Source organism: Notechis scutatus, chromosome 4, assembly GCF_049901735.1.
Source record: "Notechis scutatus isolate UNSWTSFEM ecotype Mainland chromosome 4, rNotScu1.2, whole genome shotgun sequence".
NCBI lineage: Eukaryota > Metazoa > Chordata > Lepidosauria > Squamata > Elapidae > Notechis > Notechis scutatus.
In genome coordinates, this window is record NC_142012.1 from 163,265,362 (window position 1) to 163,287,351 (window position 21,990).

The 21,990-nt window shown below is 41.8% G+C and overlaps 1 protein-coding gene across 1 annotated transcript in view; it reads right to left on the minus strand.

Moving 5' to 3' along the window:
* The window catches only part of ABCF3 (ATP binding cassette subfamily F member 3), a 40,384-nt gene extending 26,499 nt beyond the window's left edge, over window positions 1–13,885 (minus strand). The window contains exons 1-6 of the mRNA XM_087965445.1: window positions 13,740–13,885; window positions 9,817–9,964; window positions 8,551–8,630; window positions 6,476–6,528; window positions 3,544–3,641; window positions 496–618 (exon numbers count right to left, since the gene is read on the minus strand). Coding sequence (XP_087821571.1) covers window positions 496–618; window positions 3,544–3,641; window positions 6,476–6,528; window positions 8,551–8,630; window positions 9,817–9,964; window positions 13,740–13,815 — 578 coding nt within the window. The 5' untranslated portion in view covers window positions 13,816–13,885. The remainder of the gene's footprint in view (window positions 1–495; window positions 619–3,543; window positions 3,642–6,475; window positions 6,529–8,550; window positions 8,631–9,816; window positions 9,965–13,739) is intronic.
* Between the last annotated feature and the right edge of the window lie 8,105 nt (window positions 13,886–21,990).

The following is a 21,990-nucleotide window of genomic DNA, read 5'->3' on the forward strand; positions in this document are numbered from 1 at the left end:
ACGGTACCATGGGGATGCTGTAATGGCCGTAAGTATGAAAAATGGTCACAAATCACCTTGTTCGGTGCCGTTGTACCTTCCAACGGTCACTAAATGAATTTTAACCTGATCCATTAAGGTGGGTCCTTCCTAAATTTCATTCTTTGACCGTGAAGCCACTGGCGGCTCCTGCTTTTCTTGTTCATTCATTTCCTAGCCAACATCTCTTCCGCTCATCCCCTAAGGCCATCCACACATTCCGTTACACCCCAGCATGTAAATGGGGCATCACAACTTTAAATACATACGTGTTTTTTTCCCCCAAGTCCAGCTTTAATCCTATTCTATGCTCAGCTCCATTTCAACAGAAATATTAACATCTTTCCCCTACAATGTTTGGGCTGGATACCACGCTAGGTGTAACCACAGTTTAGCTTACAGTGCTATGCCAAAGGAGTCCAAATGGCCAAATCAAAGATGCCGCAAAGATGTGTGACCCTTAATGTGGAGACTCACCGCTCGCCGAAGGACACGTCGAAGTTTTCGATGCGTACGTCATAGGACTTGTTCTTGCCTGACATTTCGAGACGGTTCTCTTTCTTACTGGCTGCTTGGCTGGCAGACGCTTCTTCAAGAACCCTGCCGTCCAGAACAAGAATACAAACAACCATTAAGACCAGGGAAGAGTACATGTTCCTTCCCGTTTGTTGGAAGGGTCAGTTTTCCACATGGAACAATGAGGTTCTTCCCCTTCTGTTTTCACATTTGCATGAAATTCCTGGCTAAGGTTATCATCAGGATGCTAGGTGTAATGACCCAGAGTATATCAGAAATATAACAAAACCCAAAACATAATTAAAAATCCTTTAATGCCTTCAACTTGGCTTCACTGTTTAATGGTTCACAGTGGAGGAGTAAACTATTTTCAAAATAACATTTCAAAGGAAAGAAACACAGTTTAAATTCAAAGAGCCGATAACGAAGCAAAAGCCAAAAACAAACCACATTGAATAAAGTTCGACAGACCAGGATAGATAATTGCCAACTTCAGGAAGATAACCAGGTACAGTCCGTTGGAAGAAAGCCAACCAAGATAAACCTTTAGGAATAAAACACTAATTTATCTCAGTGTCTGTTAGCATGCAGGTCCAAACTCTTATGCAGATCTCACACCTGCAACCCATGAAGAGGATCATGGCTCTCTCCTCCCGAGTAGACCACGCTTTACCCTGATCCTCTCCTCCCTGCGTGCCCTAGGATGGATAGGGGATGGGCCTGGGTCCTCCTCTGACTGCTCAGTCAGTCTCCACCAAGAGAATGACACTAGGTAATGGTAAAGGTTTCCCTTGTCAAGTCCAACTCTATGGGGGGCGGGGCGGGGTGATGGTGCTCATGTCCATTTCTTATCCAACGGAGCCAGCATTGTCCAAAGACACTTCCATGGTCATGTGGCGAACATGCCTATACACCGAGGCTCATGGAATGCTGTTATCTTTCCACCAAAGTGGTACCTATTTATCTACTTGCATTTGCATGCTTTTTGAACTGCTAGATGGGCAGGAGCTGAGGCAAGGAACGAGAGCTCACCCCGTTGTGCGGCGCTTGGGTCTCGAACCCCAGGCTGCCAGCTTTCTAGCTGAAAAACTCAGTGTCTTTAGCCGCTGAGCCATTATGTCATCACCAGTACGCTGGTGATACCTAATTATATACACCTGGACCCCTCAATCACTCAAGGGACATCACCATCGTTTTGTTCCAGCATCTGAACGTTATGTTATGACAGCTTAATCCTGAAGACTGAATGGCATTGGGTAGCTGGACCCCTCCCATCTAGGAATGTTCCATCTTTAGCATTGGACGGGACGCCATGTCCCCACTCAAGACAGGTGTGTAATTTGATGGCTTTCTTGGAGGTGCAGCTCCTGCCTGAAGAGCAGGTGGCAGCTGTAGCTGAGAAGACCTTCATTAATGGGCATGCCTTGGGATGCTAACCTGACTCTATTGTTCTGCAAACTGCCCAGGTTGTCAGTTGGTGCCCAGGTGCAATTCACCATCTACACTGACCATCTACAAAGCTATTTCTGGCTTACTGACTAGCTTATTTGAGGGATCACCGATCTGCCTATCCTGATGATTAAGCAGAGTGGGTGCTGGGGATTCCTTGGTGCTCTCTTGAGCTCGACTGTTTGCTTGCAGGCATTTCAATCCCCAACTAGCATAGAATAGAATAACAAAGTTGGAAGGGACCTTAGAGGTCTTCTAGTCCAACCCCCTGCTTAGGCAGGAAACCCTACACCGTTTCAGACAAATGGTTGTCCAATCTCTTCTTAAAAACTTCCAGTGTTGGAGCATTCACAACTTCTGGAGGCAAGTGGCTCCACTGATTAATTGTTTTAACTATCAGGAAATTTCTCCTTAGTTCTAGGTTGCTTCTCTCCTTGATTAGTTTCCACCCATTGCTTCTTGTTCTACCCTCAGGTGCTTTGGAGAAAAAAATAGTTTGATTCCCTCCTCTCTGTGGCAGCCTCTCAAATATTGGAGCACTGCTATCATGTCACCCCTGATCCTTCTTTTCATTAAACTAGACATACCCAATTCCAGCAACCGTTCATAGTAGGTTTTAGCTTCCAGCCCCCTAAATATCTCTGTTGCTCTTCTCGACACGCTTTCTAGAGTGGCAGCATTTTTTTTTACATCGTAACTAGTAACATCATTAGTGCTAGTAACTTGCCCTGCCAATGTCGGGGCGGCATAGTAGTATGGTATTTTTACTTGGTAGTGCCTTGTTTAGGGAATTGCTTTCTTTTTAGACCATTTGTCTAACGTTAATCCCTGCTTATCGGGGGGGTTGGTAATAACCAATCTCAGAAAGCACCAAGGACTCCATACTTCAACCGTGAGCTACAGAAATTCTCTCCTATTGGAGAACAGATGTCCTCTGCTCCTTTCAATTAAAAAAAATGTCATCTACAGCAGGGGTCCCCAACCACCGGGCCCCGGACCGGTCCCGGTCCGTGGATCACTTTGTACCGGGCGGCAAAGAAATAAAAAAAATATGGCGGCTTTCTTCGCCTTTGGTGAATGCTGCTGGGATCAGGAATCAAGAACACAAAGGAGAGAAGGGGAGGGAAGAAGCAACCGAAGCCTGTCCTGCTCTCCGGCTCAGCGGCTTCGGTTTCCTCCCACCTCGTTCCTCTCTCAGTCGCTCTCTCGCTCCTCCACCAGTCCAGGAAGAAACTGCTTCAAAGAAGCCGGCAGGGTGGCTTCCTGTCGGCGCAGCTCCTCCAAAGCGCCCGTTCACCCCCACCCAGCCGCCCGCGGTTCAATCCAGTGCTCCGTTCTGCCTGCCTGCCTGCCTGCCTTCGTTTCTGGTTGTTTCGGAGCAGCTTTGGCTGAGAATAATAACTGTTCGCCTCTTTTTCTCAGCCGAAGCTGCTCCGAAACAACCAGAAACGAAGCAGTGGAAAGACTGATGCCTTAAGAAATTGACTCCGGTAAAAGTAGCCCCTGGCAGATCCTCTCACTGTGGCCCCACTCAAAGACAACCCCCCCCCCTTGACTCACAATGGACTCCCAGATTTGACGGAATCTCGCTCCTGCTTCTTGCATTGCTTTGCTTTCAGGCGGGCCTCTGCTTTCTCCAGCTTTCTAGCGTTCACCATCTGCAACGCAAGAGATGGACAGCAAAGAGTCAATAGAGATACCCACCAGCCGCCAGAGAGAAGACCGGAGAGGAAGTTAAAAAGAAGAGGATAAGAGGTATACGTTGGACATACTACTGATCTGGAAGAATGGGAAAAGATCTGGAAGGTGAATGATAAAATAACAAAATCGGCGGCATCTAAGGAAAACCGACATAAAACATTCTGTCGTTGGCATTTGGCATGCTCAAGACTGGCCAAAGATCTACCCAAATTTAAAACCAAATTGTTGGAAGTGTGGACAACAACAAGGTCCCTTCTTTCATTCTTGGTGGACATGCCCCAAAGCAAAAAAAAACAAAAACTGGAAAATGATTCAAACGTGGTTAGAAGAGTTAACTAAAAACAAAATTGATTTTGTCCCGGAATTATTCCTTTTAGGAATAATTTAAAAATAACTATAACAGAAAGACAAAATATCTTATATTACATATACTAACAGCAGCAAGAATTTCATATGCTCAGTACTGGAAGAAAAACTCCATACCACCTGAAGGCTTAATAATAATAAAAAAACAGAGTGTGTGGAAATGGATAAATTAACTGTGGAATTAAAAGAGAAAACAGACACAGAATACGATGCAGTATGGGAAACATGGTTTATTTGGATTGATAATAGATATAAGAATAGAAAATGTAAATAATGTATATAATAAATAAGAGGGTATGAAAGTATTATGTATTGTACGTTTTGATAGGACACATAAATGTATATATAATGTCACAGTGCTTTTTAATAACTATTTGTATTATGTATAAATGGAAAAAAATAAAGCATTATTAAAAAAACAAACAGAAGAGGATAAGGAGGTATGGGTAATCCTCGACTTACAATCTTTCATTTAGTGACTGTTCGAAGCGACAACAAGAACTGAAAAAAAGGGCCTTGTGACCACCTTGCTGACAACTGTTGCAGCATCCCCGTGGTCACATAATCAAACTTCAGGTGCTTGGCAACTAGCTCATATTTATGATAGTCGCGGTGTCCGAGGGTCATGGGATTACCTTTTGCAATCCTGTGACAAGCGACATCGATGGGGGAACGCCAGATTCACTTAACAATCTGAGTTACGCCCTTCACAACTGCAGCAATTCACTTAGCAATGGTGGCCAGAGAGGTCATAAAATGGGGCAAAAAAAACACCCGTCAGCTTTGGAAGCCATACTGCCACATTCTTGAGCCTGGGAAAATGGGAGGGGGGACTTTCTTGGAGTATATGTGGTTAGACATAATAGCATTCTTTTTCTAAGTCAAGGTCATGTTATTTCTGCACCTGGGTGAGGAGAAGTCTCAAGTTGGGATGGATAGGGATTGGGGCATGTGATGCGATGATGGGTGAAGGGGATGGATTTGTAGTTTTTACTTATTGCAAAGAAGCCCGGAACTTTCAGATTTGGGATTCCCCAGATGTGCCAGTTTACTATCCAAATAAAACAGAACTTTAGAGAAGATGCCTGTCTCGGAGTTATTGGTTGGAGTGGAGGGTTGCTGGAACGCTGACACCCTCACTTAACCACCGTCTCACTTAGCAACAGAAATTTAGGGTTCAGTTGTGGTCATAAGCTGAGGGCTACCAGCATTTGGTCGGCTCTTATTACAAGGAGTTTGATTTGGATTTGGGCTTTTTTTTTTTTGCCTCCATCTGTATTGTGATTATGGATGTCTATATCTGTGGATAAAGCCGTGGTGGCGCAGTGGTTAAAATGCAAAACTGCAGGCTACTTTTTTTAAAGTGTTAATGCCACTTTATTTTTTTAAATATATTTTTATTGTTTACAACTATAAATATCAAACACAGTGCTCTGGCATCATTTTGCCATACATACAAAGGTATTACTAAACCATTAACATTCATATTATTAGTACAATGTTCACAATCTAGGTCTATTTGTCCTGTTTTTGTTCCGACCTTCCCCTCTCTTCTGCAACCATTGATAAAACTTGTTCCAAGTATCATAATATTCTGATTCCCCCTTATTCTTCAGTTCTAGAGCTAGTCTATCCAGTTCTGCACAAGCCAGTATTTTTCTTATTATCTCTCTTTCTGGTGGTGTATTTTCATTCTTACAATATTGTGCATAGAACATTCTAGCTACTGTCAGTACGTGTATTATTATATATGTTAATGCCTCTGCTGTGACCTTCTGTCATTATTCATAAGAGGAATAGTTCTGGCTTAAATTGGATATGTTCTCCCACTATTTGCTCTACCTATGTTTGAATCTGTCACCAATATTTCCTTGCTTGATTACATGCCCACCACATGTGGTAGTATGTACCTGGTAAATCCTTACACTTCCAGCATTTTGGTGATAAGTTTCTAAACATTTTAGCTAGCCTTGCTGGAGGAAGATGCCACCACTGCAGGCTATTTTTGCTGACTGCTGTCTGCCTGAAGTTTGGCAGTTTGATTCTGACTGGCTCAAAGCTGACTCAGCCTTCCAAGGTCCGTAAAATGAGGACCCAGATTGGTTGGGGGCAAATATGCTGACTTTGTAAAGCACTTAGAGGGCTGGAAAGCACTGTGAAGTGGTATATAAGTGTAAGTGCTATAAAAGGGCCAGCAAACAACAGCAAAATAAGCTGTTTACTGGAGTTCTATAGCAAATATTGGGAGTGGGCACATCCCCCACATGGCTTTGGACTACAGCGTCTAGCATCCCATAGCAGGAGACAACATTAGCTGGTACAACTAAGAGATGCTGCAAAATGTGAAAGATCCAGCTTTGAAACCTACATAGACTCAAAGGTTAGGGATTAATAATAATAAAAACTGCTGTGATGATAGCCTTACCGAAGTCTGATCTCTCTTCAACAGCAGTCCTGGCAACAAGTCCAAGTTAGAATCTGCAACCAAGAACAACAACAAAAATAATTGTCAATTCTTGATTATTGTGTGGATGTTAGTATGAATATATTATTGTAATACTTGTTTTTGAAATAGATAATTGGAATGTTATGAGATTTAATGTTTAATGATATATTTAATTATGTTATGGATTCACTATTTTCTTTTTGTAAGTAGTATGTACTAAGCAGAATCAGATAGGGAATTTGGAGTTACCTTAAGTGTTAATTTAGAGGTGCGATGGAAAGGCATCATACTTTGATTTGTGATTTCAGGAGAATTTTTTTTATTTTATTATGGGGAATGAAATAAATAGACAATTGGAAAACAATGGACAAAGGATAGAAATATAATGATTTAAATTAAGTTAATAAACAAAATAGAATTAAGAAGAGTGGAAAGCGGGGAGAAGTTATAAAGAAGTTACAGAATGGTAATTAAGATAGGTAATGGCATATAAGATGAATATGAATTTAATCAAGTCCATACAAAGAGTGGTAATCCGGGGCCAAGCTACTTTTTTGAAAAGAAGTTTTACTTTATGTGTTTTGTGTGTCTATGTCTATGTGAGATTCAATAAAACCTTGGAGGAAAGCGGGAGGAGAATAATTGCAAACAAGACAGAGGGAAATATGAATAGGATGATTAAATTTAAAGAGAAGAAATGAGAGTGTTAAAAGATATTTAAGTAGAAATGGGATATATTAAAATTACACTGTATAAAATATTGTATTATCTGTCTTGTAAAAATTTACAAGGGAAAGAGGTTTAATGTGTACAAGGTTTATGTTTTGTTTGTCTTTAAAAACTAATAAAATTTGTTTAAAAAATAATAATAATTGTCAATTCTAAAGCTAGCCTAACTGTGGCCTTTTTCTCTCTGTAGGGAGGTTTCTTTTCTCATTGCTTCAGGGATGCCGCAGCCTGGAGTGAAGGGGCCAGGGGAGGGTGTGTGAATAGAGATAGCTGGGGTGTTGTAGCCAAAATAAAATTCTTTCCCCTGGGAATCAAGGACAATGGTGGAGGTGTTCGGAAGGTGGAGACTGAAGGTGGAGTTGCCTAGCAACTGGACTGACTACATGCTGATTGGACCATGTGACTGGAGATGCTTGGGGGAGGGGGGAGTGATAAAAGTTTTACTTTTAATTGGGAATAAAACCAGCAGGAACTGTGCCAAGTTAGGATGTCCCAATAAAATGTTCTTTGAGGAATATGCCTGGATCGGAGTTCTCCATTAATGGGATGTATTACTTGGAATCTTGACAATGATGTTGCTTCAAGAATCTCTCCATGAATTCAGAACCCCTTTTGTATTTATTCTGTAGGAAAGTGCATATGCCAATGTTTCTCACCCTTGGCTGCTTGAAGATTCTTCAACTCCCAGAATTCCCCACCCAGCCCCTTCTGGGAGTTGAAGTCCAGATGTCTTCAAGTGGCCCAGTTTGAGAAACACTGGCATGTGTAATAAACATGGAAACATTAACTTACTGGTGCATCACATATTTAACAAGCCACCCGACTCCGTCTTACCTTGATGTTTCTAATTTTGGCGTGCTGAAACGTGGCAGCAACATCAAGGGTAGGTGTGTGTTTGTTTTTTAAAAAAACGGGTACTTCTCCCACCACTTATAATTCTACTTCTACACCCTACTTCTCCCACCACTTATAATTCTTGTTGTTTCCAGAACTTGCTCTTCATAAAAGTGGTTGTAAAATCAAGTCTGGTTACACGGTAACTCAACTTACAATCAAAATTCCAGGTTTAACTGTGATCATAATTCAAGGACTACCTATATATATATATTCCCCCCCCCCCCAGATTTATTTGGTAGTCTTGAAAACCTTGGCTTGTTTTCTGAAAGCATTTTGGGGGGTGGGGGTGTTTCCTTTTAAAAGCCTACAATCCCAAGAGAAGGAAACCATGTGCCTCTTGGTGATGTCTGCTTGGTAGAGGTATAGAAAGGAGTAGAATCTCACCCTTTTTGAGTAAATGCAAGAGACTTCTCCGCTGCACTACTCACCGTAATTGTCAGTGATCTTAGAAAGCTGAATTGGGGCATCCAGGAGGACCTGCCGGCTGCTCGGAGAGTTTTCATTCTCCCTGTCCAGAAACAAGGCTTGTTACTAAATGAAAATTCCAGATTCTTCCCCTGTGTCCTTATCCCATCGTTGTAAATCTCTCTCGCATTGGGGGATGCTTATAGTTCATTTAGGGACCATTCAAAGTTACAACGGCACTGAAAAATGTGACTTATGGACCATTTTTCACACTTACAACCAGTGCAGCATCCGATTTACGTTTGGAGGCTTGACAACAGTGCCATAAAAATAAGTATCCTGGCTTCCCTGATGCTTAATTAAAATAAGCCCTGGTAGCGCAGTGGTTAAAGTGCCATATTGCAGGCAAACTCTGTCCACAGCCTGGAATTCGATCCTGATGGGGCTCAAGGTTGACTCTGTCTTCCGTCCTTTTGAGGTCGATAAAATGAGAACCCAGATTGCTGGGGGCAATATGCAAATGATGCTTACATTGTAACCCGCCCAGATTGTGTGGTTAAAGTGTTATAGGGTGGTAAATACTACAGGTAGCCCTCAACTTAGGACCACAATTGAGCCCAAAATTTATGTTGCTAATTTATGTTGACATTTGTTTAAATAAGTTTTGCCCCACCCAGTTTTAAGATTTTTCTGGCCACGTTTGTCAAGTGAATCATTGCAGTTCTTGAATTACTAACACGGTTGTTAAATGAATCTGGCTTCCCCATTGACTTTGCTGGTTGGAAGGTTGCAAAAGGGAATTACGTGACCCATGGGACACTGCAACCGTCATAAATGTCAGTTGTCAAGCATCCAAACGTAAATCGGATGCTGCAATGGTTGTAAGTGTGAAAAATGGTCCATAAGTCACATTTTTCAGTGCCGTTGTAACTTGGAATGGTCCCTAAATGAACTATTGTAAGTTGAGGACTACCTGTATCGCTGTAATATATAGCAGGGGTCCCCAAACTTGTACATTTTAAGACCTGTGGATTTCAACTCCCGGAATTCTCCAGCCAGCCATGCTGGCGGAGGAATTCTGGGAGTTGAAGTCCACAAGTCTTAAAGTTGCCAAGTGTGGAGACCTCTGATATATATAGATTGCTTGAGTTCTCAAGTTCTACTCAAAGGGTCTTGGTGAATTCTGGACCTCTAGTGGCTGCTTTATGTATTATTAAATCATCATCACAAGTGAAGAAAGTGCATCTGTCTGGTTTCTCACGACCCCGTTTTAACCAGAGGCAACTTACAGATGAAGGGTGTTGAACATACGCTGGCAAACGGCACGGATGTCTACATCATCTTTGGAGTCTCGGGACACATCTTGCAAGAGCTCGCCGACAGCTTCAAATAGATCATCCACCGTCTCAAAATCTGTGCTGCCACTGTGCAGGACCCCTGCCAAAAAAAAACCCCAATTGTTAATGCAAGGCCAAGACCCCAAGAGGCATTCCAACTGAGGAATTCGGGCAATTCTGAAGTTTGCAGAGGATACAAGTGATTGGTCTCATTCGAAAATGATGAATCTGCATACAGACGGAGGTTGTTCAACTTGCCTCGTGGTATAGCCAGAATAATCTGGAACTGAACACACTCAAAACCATAGAAATGGTGGTAGACTTTAGGAGAAACCCTCCCATACTGCCACCTCTTACAATACTAGACAACACAGTATCAACAGTAGACACCTTCACATTTCTATATGTCATGTCATTATATCACATGACCTAAAATGGACACCTAACATCAAAAACGTCATCAAAAAAGCATAACAAAGAATGTTCTTTCTGCGCCAACTCAGAAAGCTCAAACTGCCCAAGGAGCTGCTGATCCAGTTCTACAGAGGAATCATTGAGTCTGTCATCTGCACCTCTATAACTGCCTGGTTTGGTTCTGCAACCCAACAAAGACAGATACAGACTCCAGAGAGTAATTAGGACTGCAGAAAAAACAATGGCTACCAACCTGCCTTCCATTGAGGACCTGTATGCTGCACAAGTCAAAAGGGGGGCTGTGAAAATATTTTCAGACCCCTCACATCCCTGACATAAACTGTTTCAACTCCTTCGCTCAAAACGACGCTATAGAGCACTGCACACCAGAACAACTAGACACAAGGAGTTTTTCCCCCGAACACCATCACTCTGCTAAACAAATCATTCCCTCAACACTGTCCAACTTTTTACAAGTCTATTACTATTAATCTTCTCATCACTCCTTATCACCCATCTGCTCCCACTTGTGACTGTATGACTGTAACTTTGCTGCTTGTATCCTTACGGTTTATATTGACTGTTTCCTAGTATGATTTGATTGCTTACTGTACCCTATGACTATCATTAAGTGTTGTACCTGATGATTCTGGACTCTTGACGAATGTATCTTTTCTTTTATGTACACTGAGAGCATTTGCACCAAGCCAAATTCCTTGTGTGTCCAATCACACTTAGCCAATAAAGAATTCTATTCTATTCTATTCTATTCTACAATTATTTAATCCAGGGTTAAAGAAATCTTGCTTCTTCCTGTTTAGCTATGTGTGATGTCTTCTACCGAAATACAAAGTGGCACATCTTGCAGCTTACTTATGGAGTCACATCAGACCATGGCTCACCCTACAATAGCTTGAATGAATGAATTAAAATTAAACTTTGGAAGGAAGCAAGAAGAAAAAGGAATTTGTTTTATCTTTGCTGAATGCCAGGCCTGGAGGAGCCGAACCAAACAAAAGAGGGACATCTCAGGTTTTTAGTACCCTGAATTCAACTAAATAGTAACCCTAATTGAAATAATGTAGACTTGCTTCAATGTAAATACCTGCTGAATTATGGTGAAAATGAAATATGAAAAGAAATCTGCCAAATACTTAGCTGAGATCATCAGGTGAAAGCATAGATGCAGCAAGAATTAGAGAACAGCATTTAAAAACATACTCTTTTTACAGCATTTTTTCCTTCATAACAGGGGATTCCAACCTTGGCAATTTTAAGACTTGTGGACTTCAACTCCCAGAATTCTAGGAGTTGAAGTTCACAAGTCTTAAAGTTGCCAAGGTTGGAGACCCCTGTTCTATAACACATGAGCTTTTCGTGTTGGTGCTCAATTTTTTCTTGCAGAGGTCACAGCTAAAAATACATGGGAACATCTACTCTGGAATAAGATATTGGACGCTTTATGAGCACCCAGCTAATATCTGCTTACATTTATCCAGTGTTTTCAAATATATAAATCATTTCACATTTATGACCTGTAGCGTGATATGGCACTATTTATCTCCATATTTCAGAGGGCTGGAGAGAAGCTGCTAAGAGTTGTGAGACCTGATGGCAAAATAACAGTTGGCAATAAACTTAACTCTTTCCAGAAGATGACTTTTGCTCACAAACCCCCCCTTCCAACAATTACACAGATCTATTTTAAACCAATTTCCAATCAAGGTAGCTGGAATGGTGGATGGCAGAAGTTGTTCAATATGCCTGTTGAAAGGAAGGCAGCCTCTAATCTGAACTAGATCTTCCACTTTCGAGCAAAATTTCCCAAATTTTGGACAAACTGGGAGGGAAGCAGAAAGGTTAAGCTAACAGATTTTGCTGGATGAGCCAACTGCAGACATCAGGATCTGCCTGTCTAACAACTGATCTAGATGGGACACTAGCAGGAATGTGACAACTGCAGCCTAGGCAGGAATTAAAAAATAAATCAATCTCTGAACCAGACAAAATCAAACCATTTTTGTATTGCTGGCAAGAAAACTTCAGAGCGACATCCATGGACTCATCTTGAGCCAAGCTCCAGTATAAAACAAATCCAATCTTATTTTTCTCCAGGACACAGCTATGTACTTTCTTTAAGTAAATGTGAAATGGGCTTCTTCTAAGGGGTGTGAGTGGAGGGGTTGATTTCACCCCAAATTCCAGAACTGTTTTTTTAAATTAAACTAGAGATTGTTGCTCTATATCAGCATTTTGCAATGTTTTGCAATATGAAGACTTACTTCAACTCCCAGTATTCTCCAGCATGGTTGGCTGGGAAATTCCAGGAATTGAAGTCCACGTATATTATAGTTGTAAGGCAGAGAAATCCTGCTTTATACAGGCAGCTAACATAGATGACCTTACACAAAAGGTGCCAGGTTTTGACCTTCCTCTCCAGCATTGGTCAATGGATGGTATCTGCCAGGACTCATTGTTTAATGAGTTTAGACAAATTTTTAGACAAATTAGACTAATGTTTAGACAAATTCCTTGTGTGTCCAATCACACTTGACCAATAAAGAATTCAATTCAATTCTAGTGGAGTCTTGTCTCTACCCCTCAGTGTGACTGTGGTGCGCCTCAACAAAATATCCATCCCATTGTGTCGGAATGTCCATCAAGAGCTTACACCAGCCCAATGTCTGTTTTTTTTCCCAACATAGACCACCCTGTCCTTGAATGGCTGGGTGGACTGGACATTAACATTTGAACCACTAAAAGTCCATGTATTTGCCATTGCTAAATAAATAAGTTGCTTTATAATCTGAAAAGTCTATAAATAAGAAGGAAGTCGGCTCATCCATTCATCTAAGTTGAGTTTTTAGGCCCAGAGATCCAACCCTTTTCCCTCAAGCTCTGAATTTCTCCTAATAGTCCTAAAGGTGGAAAAAATGCCCCAGGAATGGGAATTTCTTAGAATCTTTGAATGGGAGACCACTAGGAAATCTCAGGAATGGATGGATGCAGGAAGTTGCTAGCAGCTGAATTCAGTAGGAAGGTGCTTTTACCAGGATTAGAGCTTGGAAATAAAAGCTTTTTCGTCTCTTTGCCCAAGTTAGAGTTTCCAAATCAGCCTTACAAAAAGCGCAAATCTCTCCCCCCCCTTATCCATACATGGACTAGTCCAGAGAAGCGCTGACCATAGGCCACGCTTCTAAGGGGATGTACCAATGCATTGGGGAGGGGGGGAGGAGATCCAGAAATCTCGTGATCCTCGGAGCCCATCGTGCGATGTTCGAGAGATCCCTCCTTCCCCACCCCAGGAACCCACGAGACCCTTTCAGCTGCCCTCTGGAGGCTCCACCGCCCTCTTAGCCTCCGACCCTCTTCGGAAGCCGGCACAGCCACCCTGGGAACGGGGAGCCGAGGCCCAGGCCGATCCCAGAAGCCTAATCCTTCGCCGCCTTAGCCTCACCCACCGGTCACGTATTCGAACATCTCTCCGTCGAGCTCCGGGAACTCCCTCCGCAAAATCTCCGCACAGGAGGCCGCCATGGCAGCCCGGCCGCTGGGCCTTCCTTCCTCAGCCGCCGGCAGACGACTGCAGCGTTGGCCGCCGCGGTGATTCTTGGGAAACGTAGTCCTCCGCTTTAGCCGTAGGCCGGCGCAGAGGTTTCTGGGAAACCGAGGCCGTTTGAAGCTGTGGCGGAAGGCCCCGCTTGCTGCTGCTTTTTTGAGGGGAGTTCACAGCAAAATGGCTTGATGGATATCAACGGTAATAAGCAGACGAGGCCTCTGTGTGGGTCTTTCCTCGTACCGCAGCTGGTGGCAATTCCTGGTTGATATCCATAAGTCAAATAAGCTCAGAGTTGGTGTAGCGCTTGGTTAGGAGACCATCAGACAGATAACAAACAACCAAAGTTGGAAGGGACCTTGTAGGTCATCTAGTCCAACCCCCTGCCCAAGCAGGAGACCCTACACCATTTCTGACAAATGGCAGTTCAATCTCGTCTTGAAAGCCTCCAGGGATGAAGCTCCCACAATTTCCAAAGGCAACTTCTGTTCCATGGGTTGAATGTTCTCACTGTCAGAGAAAATTTCTCCTTATTTCCAGGTTGAATCTCTCCATGTTCAGTTTCCATCTGTTATTCTTGTCTGGCCTTTGGGTGCTTTGGAAAATAGCTTGACCCCTTCTTCTCTGTGTCAGCCCCTCAAAAATTGGAAGACTGCTATCTCCCCTGGTCCTTCTCTTCACTGGACCACCCATATCCAGTTTCTGTAACAGTTCATCGTATGTTTTAGCCTCCAGCCCCCTAATTATCTTGGTTGCTCTTCTCTGCATTCTTTCCAGAGTCTCAACATCTTTTTTTTAGTGTGGTGACCAAAACTGGGTGCAGTACTCTAGGTGTGGTCTTACTAAGGCTTTGTAGAGTGGTATTAGTACCTCCCTTGATCTTGATACAGAGGGATACTGTTAATGCAATTTAGGATTGCATTAGATTTTTGGTGGCTGCTGCACACAGCTGGCTCATATTTAGCTGGTTGTCCACTAAGACTCCAAGATCCCTCTCACAGTTACTGCTGTTGAGCCTGGTTTCACCCAGTCTATATGTGTACTTTTGGTTTTTCTTGCCTAAGGGTAGGACTTGACTTTTCTCTACATTGAATTTCATTTTGTTAGATACAGCCCAGTGTTCTAGTCTGTCAAGATCCATCTGAATCTTGAGCCTATCTTCTTGGGTGGAATAGCTCTTAGCTATTCCTGCCAGCTTAGTATCATCTGCAGATTTGCTAAGTTCCCCTTCTATTCCCTCATCAGACCAACCAGGGTTATTGGCTGAACTGGGAAATTCATCTGGAAGAAAATGATGGGCAATCTTTTGGCAAGAGAATGAAAAAAAAAGCATCAGGAATTAAGGGCAGCTGAACTGACAAGCCTTGCATAGCCGATGATAATAATAATGTCAATTGCAAAAGGCAGCTTTACTTGGAACAGCTTAAATCCTCCGACGATACTTCTAATACAGAGGTCTCGAAATTTGGCAACTTTAAGACTTGTGGCTATGCTGGCTGAGGAATTCTGGGAGTTGAAGTCCACAAGTCTTAAAGTTGCCAAGTTTGTGGACCCCTGTTCTAATACCATAAAACAGTGTTTCTCAACCTTAGCTGGCTGGGGGAATTCTGGGAGTTGAAGTCCTCATGTCTTAAAGTTGCCATGGTTGAGGGACACTACCATAAAACATCAACACCTGCGTATCTCAGGTCCTTGGGAAGGACTCAATAGGTGGATAAAAGTGCCAAATCTGGTCTGAACCGAAATCCAAGCTGACTGTGTGACGAACCATAATAACTACAAGGAAGGACTGGTGGGACCACAAAACAGACAAAAGTAATAGAAAATGAGGAAACTAAAGTGCTCTAGGGTTTTGTAATTCAAACTGGTAAGCATCTGGCCACATAACACCTCAGACTTTTGGTATTGGTAACTATTGGTAAGAAGAAAGACAAAAAGTCTGGATAGAGGCTGTGGCAGTCTCTGAGACAGAATAGGAAAGAAAGAACTGGAGAAAATACAAAGAACTGTAAATAAAAGTAGAATGACTGTGGCAAAAAGAAGTGGACATTAACATTAGTAACTAAGCAGATGAGGCTTCTGTGTGGTAATATAATATCAATAGTAATAGATCCCTTGGATGCAATCCAAAGCATCAAGAACACCAGTTGAACATTATTGGCATTCTAAACAACAGCCGGGACATGGACACACACACACACCTCATTCCAAAGGGCAGTTTTTGCTACAAAAAAAAGTGCTTTTGGGATCCTGAGAAATTGTTTAACCCTAAGTGTGTCAACACTGCAGGATCGAATTGACTGAGCAAGAGTCCCTTGAGTAACCATGAACAATGCTACATACTGTATGTGATATTTTTTAAAAATATCAGTAAAAATATAAATTCTTTCAGCAAAGGATGTGAGAGAAAGGTATAGTGTAAACTCTAAATAATAGTTTAATTTTAAAGAAAAAGTTTGGCCATGTTCATGTTAAGCCACCAGATGGCAACATGGGATTGCTTTGGATGTGCATTTCATTTACTGTTTTGTTAGCGTAGTTTAGTGCTTAAGAATAATTTTATTTATTTATTTATTTATTTATTTATTTATTTGATTTGTCAATTGTTTACAAGATAATAAGTACAAGTGTATACATAGTTGTGAATATATGAAATGGGTACATATAAGAAAAATAAAAGAATAAGAGAAACAATAGGACAGGGACGGTAGGCACGTTGGTGCGCTTATGCACGCCCCCTACAGACCTCTTAGGAAAGGGGTGAGGTCAATAGTAGACAGTCTAAGGTTAAAGTTTTTGGGGTTTGGGGAAGAGACTACAGAGTCGGGTAGAGTATTCCAGACATTGACCACTCTATTGCTGAAGTCGTATTTCCTGCAATCAAGTTTGGTGCGGTTACTTTGAGTTTGTATCTGTTGTGTGCTCTTGTGTTGTTATGGTTAAAGCTGAAGTATTCATTGACAGGTAGGACATTGCAATGTATGATTTTATATACCATGCTTAAGTCGGACCGAAGACGGCGTAATTCGAGGTTTTCTAGTTTTAGAATTTCGAGTCTGGTGGCATAAGGTATTCTACAACGGGTAGAAGAGTGGAGAACTCTTCTTGTGAAATACTTCTGGACTTTCTCAATTGTGTTAATATCACATACGTGATAAGGATTCCAGACTGATGAACTGTATTCGAGTATTGGTCTAGCAAATGTTTTGTATGCTCTGGTTAGTAGTGAGATATTACCAGAGAAAAAGCAACGTAGGATTAGGTTAACAACTCTTAATGCCTTTTTGGCTATGTAGTTGCAGTGGGCTCTAGCACTTAGATCATTAGAGGTGAGTATTCCCAGGTCCTTTACAGAGCTTGGGTCATCAACAAGATCTTGACTATTCAGCTTGTATTTTATTTTCTGATTTTTTTACCAATATGTAAGACAGAGCATTTATTTGTTGAGATTTGAAGTTGCCATATGTTAGACCATTCAGATACATAGTCTAGATCTTTTTGTAGGGTAGTAGTATTGTCTGTGGTATTGAACAGCTTTACATCATCAGCGAAGAGAACGCAATTGCTCTTGATATGATCACAAAGGTCGTTTATGTAGATTATGAAGAGAGTTGGTCCTAGAACACTGCCTTGGGGAACACCACTATTGACAGGTACTGGATTTGATAGGGCGTTCCCAATTTTGACCATTTGTTGTCTGTTTGACAGGAATGCTTCTATCCAGTTATTCAGTTGTCCAGAGATACCATAAGATTTTATTTTTAGGAGTAGTTTGTCGTGTACCACTGAATCAAAGGCTTTGCAGAAGTCTATGTAGATTGCGTCTATTGCTTTGCCCTGGTCGAGTTGTGTAGTCCATATGTTTTTGCAGTGTAAGAGTTGCAGATTACAGGATAGTTTTTTCTGAAACCAAATTGTTTATTGGAGAGTAGGTTGTTTGTCTCTAAATGGAGGATGATGGATTGGTTAATAATTGATTCCATGACTTTACAGGTGACGCAGCATAAGGAGATTGGTCTGTAATTTTCAACTAGGCTTGGGTCTCCCTTTTTGAAGATGGGGATGACTGTGGCTTGTAACCATAGGTTGGGCAAGGAGCTGGTCCTGAAAGATTTTTCAAAGATTATGCTTAGAGGTTTGGCTATGGCAGTGGATAGCTTTCTTAAGAAGTAGGCACATATTCCATCTGGTCCAATAGATAGAGATGGTTTTAGGTTGCGTAGTGCTTTTTCAACGTTGTCTACTGTAAAATCGATATGTATTAGATCATTATTGTTATCTGTGGTACGGCTAGGAAACATTGGGCATGATCCATTACTGTTTACAAACACTGAGCCGAAGAATGTGTTAAAGATGTTGGCTTTAATGGTGTCGTCGCTGCAGTCTTTACCATCAGGTCCTATCAAGGGAGGGATGGACCTTGAGTCTTTTAGTTTGTTGTTTACAAAATTGTAAAAAGCACGGGTGGAATTGGTGCTTAGAAGGTTTTCCTCTTGTTTAATGTGGTAATTGGTGCATTCGGTCTTTATCTGGTGGCATAAATTTTTGTATCGGTTTTTGAAATTAGCAACGTGACCAGATTTGTTTTTCCGCCAGAGTGATCTCTTTTTGGATTGAAGTTTCCTTATTGATATGGGTAATCTGCTTTTTGTTTTGTTTTTGGAGTTGTTGTTGGAACATATAGTTTGATGACTCTTTTGACTTCAAGTAAAAATATGTTGTAATGGTCTTCAACAGTATTGCATCCAGTGAATAGAGATTGCCAATCGAGGGATGAGAGATCGTTATCTATAAGATCATAGTTGCCTTTTTTGAAGTTACAACTAGGGATGACATCATTGTGGTGATTTTTGTGTGGATGTATGTTGAGGCAAAAGTCAATCATATTGTGGTCACTACTGGAAAAGGGTTCTTTGGTTTGTATTCGGTAAATTAAATTCAAACTATTGCAGAAGATGAGATCGAGGCAGTTGTTCAGTCTAGTGTTGTTGGTTACTAGTTGTTCAAGACCTAGATTTGTAATAGCATTGTAGAAGGTTGTGTGTATGATTTCAGTTGTACAATTATTTAGGGTCCAGTCAATATGAGGTAGATTGAAATCTCCAAGAAAGATAAAAGGGTATGGGCAGGATGTAGCCCATGTTAGTAGTGTATTTAGCTTGTTTACATGTTCGATGTCATAATCAGGTGCTCTGTAACATAGTAAGAATCGAATTGTGATATTTAAGGATAGTTCACAGATGATGGTCTCAGGAAGAGCAAGCTCCTGGGTAACTTGGATATTTTTTAGATGTAAGGATTTTTTATAGAATATAGCAACACCACCTCCTCGACGATTTTCACGATCTGATCGGGCAGCGGCGGACACAAGAGTCGGAGACGGCAGCTTTAGTGGGGACCGGAGCGAAGCGGCAGCAGCGGCAGCGGCGTCTCCTCCGTCTTTTTTCTTCCCTCGCTGCCCGTCGTCTCCCTCAAGTTTTTCAGCAGATCGCTCGATCTCCTTACCCGACAAAGGAAAGCGGCGGTCACAAGAATGGACTGTTGATTCATAAAGGTCAGATTTGTGTGACACACTAGATCAAATCCAAGAAAAGCCACTGCCTAAAGCCCCCTCTGAAAGAGATGGGTGATTAAGAAATATAAAATATAGAAAGAAAGAAAGAAGAAAAGCGAAGTAAAGGAAAGAAAGGGAGGGAGGGAGAGAGAGTGAGTGAGAAAGAAAGAAAAAGAGAAAATATTTCACAAGAAGAGTTCTCCACTCCTCTACTCGCTGTAGAATACCTTATGCCACCAGACTTGAAATTCTAGAACTTGAAAACCTTGAATTACGCCGTCTTCGGTCTGACTTAAGCATGGTATATAAAATCATACATTGCAATGTCCTACCTGTCAATGAATACTTCAGCTTCAACCATAACAACACAAGAGCACACAATAGATACAAACTCAAGGTTAACCGCACCAAACTTGATTGCAGGAAATACGACTTCAGCAATAGAGTGGTCAATGTCTGGAATACTCTACCTGACTCTGTAGTTTCTTCCCCAAACCCCAAAAACTTTAACCTTAGACTGTCTACTATTGACCTCACCCCTTTCCTAAGAGGTCTGTAGGGGGCATGCATAAGCGCACCAACGTGCCTACCGTCCCTGTCCTATTGTTTCTCTTATTCTTCTTTTATTTTTCTTATATGTACCCATTTCATGTATTCACAACTATGTATACACTTATACTTATTATCTTGTAAACAATTGGCAAATCAAATAAAATAAATAAATAAATAAATAAATAAATAGAAGTAAACTTAAGTTCAGTGATTGCTGGATTTCCCTCTTGGTGAGAAAAATGTCCAGCAGTTGATTTTCCTGATACGACATGAGACTAAAGCATACGAAGAACAGTTGCAAGAACTAGATATAGCTAGTCTAGAGAAAAGAAAGACTAGGGGGATATGATAGCAGTGTTCCAGTATTTGAGGGGCTGCCATAAAGAAGAGGGGGGTCAACTTATCTTCCAAAGCACCAGAAAGCAAGCATTGGGTGGAAACTAATCAAGGAAAGAAGCAACCTGGAATGGAGGAGAAACTTCTAATCATGAGGACAATTAACCAGGAGAACTGCTTGCCTTCAGTCATTGTGGGTGCTTCATCACTGGAGGTTTTTAACAAGAGACTGGACAACCATTTGTCTGAACTAGTCTCCTGCTTGAGCAGGGGGTTGGACTAGAAGACCTCCAAGGTCCCTTCCAGCTCGACTCTGGTTGATGTTCGGTGAGCCTAGGTTTAGGGGAGAAGGTTTAGTGCCAGAGCCCACTGTAACTACATAGCCAAAAAGGCATTAAGAGTTGTTAACCTAATCCTATGTAGCTTTTTCTCTGGTAATATCACACTACTAACTAGGGCATACAAAACATTTGCCAGACCAATACTCGAATACAGCTCACCAGTCTGGAACCCACATTACGTATCTGATATTAACACAGTTGAGAAAGTCCAGAAATATTTCACAAGAAGAGTTCTCCACTCCTCTACTCGTTGCAGAACACCTTATGCCACCAGACTCGAAATTCTAGACCCAGAAAACCTAAAACTACACCATCTTCGGTCCAATCTAAGTATAGTATATAAAACCATTAAACCATCTTTCCAACCAGTCTCCATGTTTCCAGGGTCTTTCTCCCAGCTTGGAACCAGATGGATATTTCTCCAACACCTGCAATTAGGATGTGATTTACTTATTCTATTGCACCAAAAAGAGACGGATATTTCTTTCCTTTTTCCCTATACCTTGCACTTTTTCCTCTTTTCCCTCCCCACTCCTCTTTTCCCATTAATTTCATTTTTTTTTCTTATGTATTTTTGTATTTTATACTTAAATGATTAAAAATGTGAAACTCTGGGATGGGACGGGATGTGCTGATCAGGTTTTGCCCCCATCTGCAGTGGATGGTGTAACAATTGAAGGAAGAAAGGAAGAAAGGAGCTGTCAGTCACAACTGATAATAGCTTGAATTCACAGGGGATATGTTTTAAATTCCAGGCACAGAGGAGTAAGATGAGATCCTTCTTCTGGTTGACCTTAAGAACATCTTGAAGGCATCTACTGGGCCATCAGTTACACAGGATGATGACCAGAGGTGGTATTCAGCAGGTTCTGACCAGTTCTGGAGAACTGGTAGTGGAAAATTTTAGTAGTTCGGAGAACCAGTAGCAGAAATTTTGAGTAGTTTGGAGAATCAGCAAATATCACCTCTGACTGGCCCTACCCCCATCTATTCTCTGCCTCCCGAGTCCCAGCTGATTGGCTGGGTCTTCTTTTGTTGCCCTGCACAGGAGAATGGAGCTGGAAAGCAGGTTAGTGGGCTGGGGAGGGAATGGGATTTTACAGTATCCTTCCCCTGCCATGCCCACCAAGCCATGCCCACCAAGCCACACCATGTTCACCAAGCCACACCCACAGAACCGGTAGTAAAACAATTTGAATCCCACCACTGATGCGGGGTGGGGACATCACACTGAGCCAGTAAGGACTTTTTGGACATTTGATTTGCTTTGTTGTTTGTGTCATCAAACCAATCTTTTGGTAGCAGGCCATTGGGTTCTTGGGACAATTAACTTCTCACTACTTGTTCAGCCATCAAACTGAACAGGCATAATT